The 12,082-nt window shown below is 34.0% G+C and overlaps 2 protein-coding genes across 2 annotated transcripts in view; one reads left to right on the top strand and one right to left on the bottom strand.

Moving 5' to 3' along the window:
- LOC139493479 (importin subunit alpha-1-like) overlaps positions 1-12,082 on the top strand; it is a 343,903-nt gene that overhangs the window by 144,526 nt on the left and 187,295 nt on the right. The gene's annotated exons all lie outside the window — the stretch shown is intronic.
- Positions 6,890-12,082, bottom strand: part of LOC139493445 (tubby-related protein 4-like) — a 69,032-nt gene continuing 63,839 nt past the window's right edge. The window contains exons 13-14 of the mRNA XM_071281848.1: positions 8,989-9,153; positions 6,890-7,652 (exon numbers count right to left, since the gene is read on the bottom strand). Coding sequence (XP_071137949.1) covers positions 7,536-7,652; positions 8,989-9,153 — 282 coding nt within the window. The 3' untranslated portion in view covers positions 6,890-7,535. The remainder of the gene's footprint in view (positions 7,653-8,988; positions 9,154-12,082) is intronic.

The raw sequence follows: 12,082 nt of genomic DNA, 5'->3' as shown, positions 1-12,082 counted from the left end.
GAATACATAGTTTAGTAGGGAAACAATGGCTTGAAGCGAAATAACTCTTTGTTTGTAATGAGTTATGTGCAGCTTCGGACCCAAGTACATGGTTGGAACTTTCATTGTACAATGCATTTGGTTCTGCTTTGAAAAGAATCACAGAGCTGAGTCTATGTACCATATTATATAAAAGTTTAAGTGGTTGTTAGGACCTTGTCCTTAATTGAGATCCTTGTCAGATATATATTCCTGGCCATATGTTTTCCTTTTTGTCATATTAAGAACTGTTTTAATTTAATATGTTCGTACGGAAAACAAGGAACATTTATCATACAAAAAATTAAGATAATTCTAAATACACATTCATAAAAAAAATGGAATTTATTACAAAGGATAATCATAATATATACTTGAATTGTCCTGGACCACACTTCTGTGATGGGTATATGTTAATGGAATCCTTCTCTGAATACGGGACAAACATATCAGTAGTGGTAGACCCCAATGGCCAATGATCTTCAATTTATACCGAATATTGACTGTCAAAAAAAATGCTAACATTCCAATTTTCAATAACAGTTAACAGCAAATACATTATCACAATAACAGATAACAAAAAAATTAAAAGCTCAATAACAGCTAACAAAGAATAAGACAATAACAGCTAACAGCAAATATATTTTCAAAATAACAGATAACAAAGAATTAAATTGCCCAACAACAGCATAACAGTTAAACCCCTTGCCCCCCCCCCCCACCCCCCCCCCCCGTGTAGTGTAAATGACCACCTGTAATCTAAAAATAGCGGTCTCACTAATAACGACAAGAAGAACTTTTAGCGACAAGAAGCGTCAAGAACGGACAAGAAGACTGATAAATTAAGCGACAAGAAGACTATTTAGCGACATGAAAACTTCTTGTACCGCATGAGGATGACACATATCAAATGAACAATTATGTGTGGGACTTAGTTTTAAGAAATGATGTCAAAGTAACACTATGAAAATATTTTTAGTAAGCTGAAATATATATTTATTTTTTACATGTTTATGTCTTGTAAGTTATTTTATTTCTGTCCCATTTTTTAACATTAGCGTCTCGAAAGGTGAAATGTTTTAACTGAATGGTTAATTTAAATTAATTATGAAAATTGTTAAAATTAAATAAATAAAAGTAATTATTGCCCAGTTACAAACACTACCAGGGGATATTCCATAATTACCCCCAACTTTAGCCTGGTAAACTTGTTGTCTCCTTGTGAAATATAAAACATATTAAAAATAATTTCCTGCTTAAGTCTTCTATTGATATAAAGTCAAAACCTTCTTGCTTTTCACTAGACAACCATGTCCTGTCAGGTTTAATTCTTATATATGTAGATGAAAAATAAAAGTGTCCCAAAACATTAACATGGCAGCAATTGCTTTTACAGCCTGTACGAATCACATAAAGTTTAACTTAGGGCGAAGAAATGAGTATGCGAGTTAGTTTGCACCATGTATCTATCTTTTATTCATAAAATCATATGGTCGCTAACAATCGATTCTCTACAAATAAAGAATAATTTCACATAAATAAAATACATAAATTATAATAAGATGTACATGTTTAAGTATTCATATTAAACTAAACAAACAATAAAACCATTTCATTCATGTATCATAATTTCTCTCGTAAGTTAAATTACGTTTAAAATAATAATTAAAAGTTACGCATATTTCTAATAAATAGTACACAATGTTTTCTCTCTTTAAATAAGTTTTGATATAATAAAAAGATAGTATACATAAAAAGTTTCTTACCAACTTTGATCTGTCTAATAAAATAATGTGCATCCGTATGTTATCAAAATAAAGTCTAGACGACGAAGCGCACGTCAAAGGCGTAACGTCATAAAACAGAAACGGGAAAATGTGTTGTTCAAAAGAGCGCAACGTTACATTAGCGCTTTCATAAATAAATAGTAAAAACTGTGTTTCTTATTCTTACAAGAGGAGGAAATTCTAAAATTGTGCCGAATTTTGACTATTTGTTAAAAAGAAAATGGCTACCGATAGACGGAAAGAAGACTGTCTGGACTTCAGTGATGTAAAACGGACTCGTAGTACGAATTTAGCGCAGCTTACTAAATTGTACAAAGAATTGGAGAAGAATTTAATTTCATATGAGAACGTGGAACATGCAAAACAATTATATTCAAAGTTATGTGAAAGGTTTGAACAATTTAAGTTAGCACACTTACAGTGTTTAGATTTGTGTACACAATCAGAAGTTATAGAAAATTTGGAAGTGAACTATGAACGTTGTCATGAGAACTTTGTAGAATTCCGGGATAGATTTTCTCAGTATATCGCGAGTGAAAAATCGCATGAAGAGGAAATACCCGAAGAAAGTGATACAGTTTCAATTGATAGCAGTTTGAGTTCACGATCTTCAGTTTCATCACAATCTAGATTTCGCAGTGCCAAAGCTAAGCGGCTAATCGCAGAACTTAAACTCAGGAAATTATCAGAACAGCATGAACTAGAGCGTGCACAAATAGAAATTAAATTTAGACAACAGGTATTTAATCAACTATCCGAGATGGAAGAGGCCAATATCGAAGAATCAGTGTGGCAAGAAGCAGTGGAAGAAGACACAGATAATACCAGTGGAATCGTGAACATTCGGAACATTTCGCAAACAGTCTCGCAAACATTACAGAGCTCTGTTCCTGCGAGTGAAAAGTGTATTAATATGAACTCTCTTTCCGGACAAACTGCAGCAACTGATAAACCAAAGATGAACATTAATAACAGTACACAGGGAATCAGTGCTCAGTCTGGATTTTCGGATGTAAGTGTTTCCAGCATAGATTCAGCTTTTCAACGCCTAGCATCTACACTTCACGAAGGGTTTAATTTGCCAAAACCAGAATTATTAACTTTTAATGGAACTCCGTTAGACTATAGTAAGTTTATAAGGAACTTTGAGACAAACATTGAAGGTAGAATAAGTGATAATAGTTTGAGACTGAGTTATTTAATTCAGTACTGTAGAGGTGAAGCCAAGTGTTGTATAGAAGATTGTGTATTATTAGATTCTGATGAGGGTTACAAACGTGCTAGGGCAATATTGTACTCCCGATACGGTAGGCCACATGTAATTGCTAGATCATTTATTGAAAAATTAGTGTACGGCGCTCAGATTAAAGCGTCAGATATTGAAGGTTTATCTAAATTGGCATTAGAAATGCAAAAATGTGAAATCACATTGTCTCAGTTAGGTTTTAATTCAGATATTGATAATTCTGAAAATTTAAGGTGTATTGTTAAACGCTTTCCAATGCATATGAAAACAAGATGGGTCGACATTGCTCATTCAATTAGTGAGTCTGGTAGAGAACCCCGTTTTTCTGACTTAGCTAAATTTGTAGACGAAAAATCACGCATTGCTAGTTCTATGTATGGGTACGATCTTTGTAGAGAAAACAATCAGAACAAGACTGATAATAGGGTTTTTACAAGTAAACATCATAATAATGATACAGTTAATAGTAAGATTACTACGTTAAGTACTCAAAGTTTAGATAACACAGCTAATTATGAGCAAACATGTAAATGTTGTACAGGTACATGTGTAGATTTGACATCTTGTAGCAAATTCAAGTCAATGAGTTTAGATGATAGGTATAAATTAGTACGCATGTTAAAATTGTGTTATAATTGTTTAAAAGGGAAGCATTTTGCTAACAATTGTAGAAAATCAAAAGCATGCACTGTATCTGACTGTAATGTTAAGCATAATATTTTATTGCATAGTTGGTCTCAGCCCGGTTTTGATCATGCAGCTACTCAGCCGTCAGTAAATTGCGCAGCTACTAAAGGTTCTATGATTAAGAACTGTTTAGGAATTGTTCCTGTCCTCGTTAAGGGTCAGAACGGTAACTCTTGCAAAACATTTGCCTTGCTAGATGACGGAGCAGATAAAACTTTATGTGATGAACGATTACTTCAGAAATTAAATATAGTCAGCAAGCCGGTCACTTTCGAGATGTCTACTGTTAACTCTTCTGGTTGTACAATTCACGGTCAAGAAGTTGACTTACAAGTAAAAGCTATTGACGGAAATGATAAGGTGTCGTTAAAAAAGGTCTGGTCAGTAAAGAAGCTTCCAATTTCAGCTCGATCTGCCGCAGAAAATGTAGATATAAGAAAATTGCCGTATTTAGCCGATATACAGATACCCTCTACTGATTTAACCGAGGTCATGTTGTTAATAGGCTTTGATTTTTTTACAGAAGAGTGTCCACCATGCACTTGCACTGCACTATAATAATAGTAGAATAGAATCATCATATATACAAATAGATGAAAATGATATTTATCGGTCGTCCAACTGTCTATATCAATCTGCTCAGCTCTTAATAAAACTCCATTTCACGGCTTTGTGACGTCAAATAGGTTGACCTGGCCTTAATAACTTTGACCCGGACATATCAGCGACGTCATAATGTTTGAACCGACGTTGATAAGTTTGACCCGAACTTATCAAGTCAACTTCCGGTTGCTGGTGAAACTAAGACAATACTTCCAAGTTATCGGCATATTAATATTGTAAAATATCAGCTGCTCGACATAATATGAAGGCTTTTTGATCTCGTTCGCTGCGATTACTCGACAAAAAGCTTAATATTATGTCTCGCAGCTGATATTTTACGATATCAACATGCAGACAACCTGATAATCGGTACATACATGCAATCGTAATATTAATAATATATATATAACAACAAACCAGTGTATTCTCTACGACTACTATTATACAAGTATAATAGTCCAAGGTATACTGATTTCTTGCACTACAATATAATAGTTATTACGGTGAGGTTGAATTTCCTGTCATTTATTCATCATCCAAGCACGAACTTGTTTTAGAAAAAAATATCTCTGTAAATTAACCCAAGTTTCAGGTATAGAGATGTGATCTGTTTCTGTGACATGTGCTTTTGACCATCCACAAGAACCTGCGGTCATCCGATGTTCAGTACTTCAGTACTTTGATTTAACATTATCACACTGGCATTTTCAGAAAATTTGTTTGGTCATAAAAATAAGTCTTCAGTAGCCTACATGCATCATTCATCTTGATCTTGAGGACATTACCTCGTTATCATTTATTTAGCTAAATTTATTTAGCTACAGAATGTTTTGTTTGTATCAACCTATAAAAATTAAGAACGCTAATTACAGTTTTGATTTGTCTATTGATCATATCCTGCTCGTTTTTGCAACAACTTGTTAATGGTTCCGTTAGGGGTCTTAGGAATTGAGAAATTTGTGTTCCCATCTTGTAAAAAAATCTTCACCTAATGTATTGTTTACTTTATGTCCATTATTGTGCATGACCTATTTTCACCCGACGTTAATTACAAAATGTTGAATCAATCATATTAAAGTCCAAAAGTTGGTAGGACCAATAGATCACAAATGTTTGCAAAGGCAAAATAGTTTTTGAAGTAATCAAAGTTAAATGAATCATATGTTTCAAACGTTAAATTCTTGTATTGGCAGAAATCCATCAAATCTGGAGTACCTCGAGAAGCATGAAACAGGTGAAAAGTTTGAACCTATATGAACAACAGTTTTTGGGGTGCCTTTGGTAGGATGTAGAAGCGATTAATTTATTTTTTATATTGTTTGTTTCATTAGTGGAGAAATATTTTTCGATTCCCGACTGTTAGATATAAAAATATGATTCTTTGATGAATAAAATTTTACTATGTAAATAGAGAACAATCCTGTTGAAATATATGATTAAGCGTATAAAACATGGCAAAATCTGTATCACATGCCATATCACCCTCGACCAATATCATCCCTCGGGCCTAAAGGCCCTTGGGCTTATATTGGTGTCTCGGGATGATTCGACATATGATACGGATTTTGCCATGTTTTATACGCTTTCTCATATATTTCAACAGAAGAGTATTATATTATATGAACTGTTTTCTGATCAATAGCACTGGGTTACCTTCAGTTCTACTTTTGTCTTGTTTTAAAAGCCTTAAAAGAACTGCTCAATTATTTATCCGAAGCACCTGGGTTACCTTACAGTGTGCTGTTGTTTTAAAAATATTGTGTTTACTATTGTATTTTTTTTTATGTGTTTTGTATTTTTTATAGTTGCACTTAGTGTGCTAAAAAAGAAGGGGTGTGATAAAGGGTATGCGATAAAGGGTGCGCATCAAAGTTGCGCGATATGGAGTAAACAGCAGACTATTTATCAAATATTCAAAACTACTGTATTTACTACTAGCCATATGATAAATACAAATACATGGACAAAATGAAGTTGGTCTCTACAGTATATCTACATGTGTGTAAAAGAAATATGAACACAATTTAATGTATGACTGTGACAACTGTCGTTTATAAATAAGGTAGTATATTCGGTCAATGTTGATGGTAGTGTACAGGTTCTTTGAGGGACTGCTCATTTTAATGCAAGAAAATCCTAGGATTTATCGTATGGTCATCAATCTACTTTATGAATACAGAAAGTCTTTGGTTAAACAAGATAATAAAAAACTGTAATGGAAAGGTAATATATACTAAGAAGACAATAAAGTGCATAGGAATCTGAGGATCAGTGCGATTGTCGTTTGTTGATGCGGTTCATAAGTGATTCTCGTTTCTCGTTTTTTATATAGATTTATTATTTAGACCTTGGTTTTCTCGTTTGAATGGTTTTACACTATTCATTTTTGGGGCCTTTATAGCTTGTTGTTCAATGTGAGCCAAGGGTCCGTGTTGACTTTGACCTATAATGCTATACATTTACAATTTGTGATTTCGATGGAGTTTGCTCAATTGTTCTCAAACCACATCTTCTTATAGCTATAGTCTGTAGTTGGCAAACAAACACGATCACCTATACTTTTTATTATTGTTTTTTTTCATAACAGCACAATATATACAATTTTTTGGCAAGGAATAAGATATTCAATATTTTGTTTTTATAGTTTATATCCTCCCATACTATGCTTATTATCAACTAGAAATCAGGCAATTATTATTTAGATTAATAAGCTTTCACATTGTTTACAAAACTTTTTTGTAAATTCTAACATTGTGTTTTGTTTTGTGTTACGGTCACGTACCACGCTCAGCCTGATTCCTAGTTAAATTTGTACAATGTGATAAAGAATTAGGTATAATGCAATTTTTGAGCCAAATTGAGCCTTTCAATGCAAGTGTCTATGAGTTAACCAAACTCTTTGGGCTTGAAGTCTTTTTAAACCATTGAGATGTATTCTGTATTTGAATATAACCGTTTCTTCAAGAATAAGTATCGTACGTAGCTTTACCAAAACGTCACATTAATCAAACCTCCTATTTTATGTGTCCTTATAATTATTTGTACACACTGCAACACTAAATGTTAATTGTCATAGTCTTTTACTTCAATAATCGATATGACCATTGGTACCCTGCGATGATAATGGCTGCCATTTTGATGTTGGTATGGTGATTGTTCCGTCTCCATGAGGTTGTAACAGGACAACACTGTAGTCATTTAAGTCTTTGTGTAACATTTGCTAATGCAACAGCGAATGCCTGTAGAGCAGTAAATGGATACTGGAAGTCTAGAGTATAGGCATTGCTATCTATTCGACCAAACTGCATAACCTGAAATGAATGGTAAGCTATATTAATAAAACTGGTAAAAGAAAGATAATCCAATACGAAATAACAATTGACTTGCTGAATTATAATGTAATGTATGCGGGATATTTTTTCATATCCATAAGAAAATATCAAATTTTATTTTAAAAAAAAACATACGGCTGAGCCGCCAAAATACAATTATGAAGAATATTGGAATTTATGTTATTGTGTTCGAACATTCATGTAGGGACATACAAAAATAAATAAAGAAGCACATCTAAAAATTGTGAAATATATATAGGATTGGGTTATAATCAATGTACATTATTTTCAAAATTGAACCGAAAATAATTCCTTCAAATAGCTGTTTGAGTTTTGCTAGTCAGACAGTTAATTTGTTAAAAAATTAAGACTTGTTTACACTCTCAAAATTATGTAAATTATTTTACAATGTACATACTTTGAAAAATTTAATAGTGTAAACGATTTTCAAATGTATTCTTAAGTTCTTTTCGGCATAATGTAAATGGTTCTGTATCCAATTTCCGTATGTTATTTGTCTCTCTAATAAACTATGAGACAGGATGTGTCGTTTTTAGTATTCAACGTAAATTGAATCATCCGTAAATGGGTCTCAGTCTGTCTCAGTCATACAAATGATATAAAATTACCTAGGTTAGTTTCTTTGGAACATTATTGTATTAGCGTCTTGTCTGTTTTTGCTTTTTGTGCAATTACAGCAGAATATCAAAGGCTTCTTGCAGGATTAAGTGAGAAAATATGGCGACAAGATGTAATTTATATGTTGTTAGTTCTGAATGGTCGCATAATAGAGGCTTTTAGATAGGTTATTTACAGACAAGCAATCGATGTACAACGTATAAAATCTCATTTAAGATCTTCTGTGTTATTGTAACTGATGATTTATATCAGACAAACTGTCGGCAGCAAGGCATAGAGAAAACATAAAGCTTTCAATGTTTGATAACACTATTAGAACGTTTTGATTGATTGATTGTCATGAACACTAAATATGGCTCAAACGTGTAGTATACTGTTGAGCAACTTATTTTCGCGACTATGTCTATAAAATGAAAACAAATCAGAAACTTGGTTCGTTGGAATATATCACACTTAAATCTTACTTAACAAAATTAGAAACATCTTTTAACGAAGTGCGCGTTTATGCATCACATTATGCACCTCTGATGTTTCTAAAATCTTCCTCCAGTGTAGATATGTTAGAGATTTTTATTTCCAAGTAGGCTTTTTAAATTCATATTATCTATTGTTCGGTTTGAGCCGACATCTAACAACACAAGCGCACAAAATGAAGACATTTTATATTAAAACAAACCTGTTTTCCACGAAACTCAATTTGAAAGTTTTTGGCAGATTCCTGGGTAACTCTCCCTCCAAAATCAAGTTGATATACTTGACTATTTTCATTCCACATTGGAGCTTTGTTGTGCATAACGAATTGTGGCAATCCTTCCTGGCTACTACGTCTAACTTTTTTCATCTGAAAAAAAGTAGTTGTCATTGGATGAACTGAATGTGCATACACAATATATATTTTTTTGTCATATCAATGAGACAGTAACCCAACGACCTAGATAGGCTAATGCTTCGAGAGGTCACCATACAGAGGTCTGTCATAAGGCCACCTGTCATAAAATATTCTCGATCTGTCCATAAATAATTCCATTAGTTGAATGTTTCAGTATAATACGTTATTCTGATTGGCTACACTGTAATCTCGCGTTATTCCTTAATCAATTGCATTACACAATAAAATTTATCACTCATGGTGACAAGAGGTCCCACAATAAAGTGCACAGGTAAATTAGATAAAAATTTGATAAAAATTGTGTTATGATCATAGCTAAAAAATGTAATTATTAGTATTGAATGCTTCTTTTTGTAACTTCCTAGGGTTGTTAAGCGTTGACCGTGCGCACATTTTTAGAATGAAGCGCTTCCGCGCTTCATAAAAGATATACTTCGGTCAACGCTTTTACACCCCAATGAAGTTAAAAAAGAAGCATTCAATTCTTAAATAAAACTATCAATCAATGCAATATAGAACTCGAAGAATTAACAAATGTCGAACCGACAAACTCGTAAATCGAGTTGATTAGCATTCAAACCTGATGTAATGACAGAGAAAGGTCAAATATGAGTTATTTATTGGTTTCAAATACATAAAAACTTATGCAACAAATTTTGTACAATATCGTTAATTTTTTTTAACGTGTCCCGTCTATTTTCTCTCTCGAGTGTAACATTACCGAATACGACTTTTCGTCGTTAGTTTACTTGGAAAAATCTACACAACAGCTGCCACTAGAACTAGGACAAGAACTGCTTATTCCGCGAACTTGGAATGAGCTACACGACAGCTGCCACTTGTGGGACAAGAACTGCTTATTCCGCGAACTTGGAATGAGCTACACGACAGCTGCCACTAGTGGGACAAGAACTGCTTATTCCGCGAACTTGGAATGAGCTACACGACAGCTGCCACTAGTGGACCAGGAACTGCTTATTCCGTGAACTTGGAATGAGCTACACGACAGCTGCCACTTGTGGGACAAGAACTGCTTATTCCGTGAACTTGGAATGAGCTACACGACAGCTGCCACTAGTGGGACAAGAACTGCTTATTCCGCGAACTTGGAATGAGCTACACGACAGCTGCCACTAGTGGGACAAGAACTGCTTATTCCGCGAACTTGGAATGAGCTACACGACAGCTGCCTCTTGTGGGACAAGAACTGCTAATTCCACGAACTTGGAATAAGCTACACGACAGCTGCCACTAGTGGTACAAGAACTGCTTATTCCGCGAACTTGGAATGAGCTACACGACAGCTGCCACTAGTGGGACAAGAATTGCTTAGTCTGCGAACTTGGAATGAGCTACATGACAGCTGCCACTAGTGGGACAAGAACTGCTTATTCCGCGAACTTGGAATGAGGTGCACGACAGCTGTCAATAGGCGACCAGGAACTGCTTATCTCGGATGGAGCCACATAATTCGCCCATGTTTTTGTTTGGATTCGTGTGGATTAATCTTTCGTTTTCTGTTATAATTGTTTGTCTTTTTGTCATTTTTTCTTTGCTCTTATTGATAAAATGATTTTCATTGAACCCCTTATACCTGCTTCTCTCTTCTTCTAGATCCTTTGCCTGGGAGGGTAATACAAATATTAATAATAAAAAAAGACCGAAAATACAGTCTAATCCATAACTTAATACGAATAAAAGCAATCTTGGATCCCATATGAGCTCAAACGACTGGTCTAGAGATATTAGTATACTGTAATTCAAACATGTAAACATGCAAGCTTGTGCGAATGTTTTATTCATATTAAAAGCATTCATATGACTTTATCGTAGAAATACAGAAAATGAATTGATTGAATCACTAATTAAAAAGCTTCATAAACTGAGATAGCTCAGACAATTTATCTTATAAACGAATACACTGTATATTGTAGTTTGGTATACAATCAAGTTCAATGACCAAATTCTTTTCTTTTAATTTTCTAAAACCACGTTGTACAAGTACCCGGCCACGTCCACTTGTATTTTTGTCCATCTGATGAGTTAAGCCTTTTTTAACTAATTTTTTATAGTTCGTTCTTATGTTGTAGTGTTATACCACTGTCTCAGGTTAGGGGAGGGTTGGGATCCCGCCAATATGTTTAACCCTGCCACATTATGTATGTATGTACCTGTCCCAAGTCAGGAGCCTGTATTAAATTCAGTGGTTGTCGTTTGTTTATGTGTTACATATTTGATTTTCTTTTATTTTTTTTATATAAATAAGGCCGTTAGTTTTCTTGTGTGAATTGTTTTACATTGTCATATCGGTGCCTTTTATAGCTGACTATGCGGTAAGGGCTTTGCTCATTGTGAAGGCCGTACGGTGACCTAAAGTTGTTAATTTCTGTGTCATTTTTGTCTCTTGTGGACAGTTGTCTCTTTGACAATCATACCACATCTTCTTTTTTATAATTAGAGAAACATTTGCCCATGTTTCATATCAAAATACTGTCAAAAAGTTTTCGTTCAAATCACGTTTTAATGATTTGCAGTAAATCTTTACGAAACATGAGAAGTTTGCACAGACTGTAACGGTAAATCATACTTTTTACACTAAAACAATCTTCACTAAAAACGGAAAGTTTTATACATAAAATTGAGAATGGAAATGGGAAATGTGCCAAAAAGACAACAGCCCGACCATAGAAAAAAAAACAACAGCAGAAGGTCACCAACAGGTCTTCAATGTAGCGAGAAATTCCCGCACCCGGAGGCATCCTTCAGCTGGCCCCTAAACAAATATATACTTGTTCAGTAATAATGAACGCCATACTAATTTCCAAATTGTACACAAGAAACTAAAATTAAAATAATACAAGACTATCAAAGGCCAGAGGCT

The sequence above is a fragment of the Mytilus edulis genome, chromosome 10 (genome assembly GCF_963676685.1).
Source record: "Mytilus edulis chromosome 10, xbMytEdul2.2, whole genome shotgun sequence".
Lineage (NCBI taxonomy): Eukaryota > Metazoa > Mollusca > Bivalvia > Mytilida > Mytilidae > Mytilus > Mytilus edulis.
This window is presented reverse-complemented; position numbering and strand designations above follow the sequence as displayed.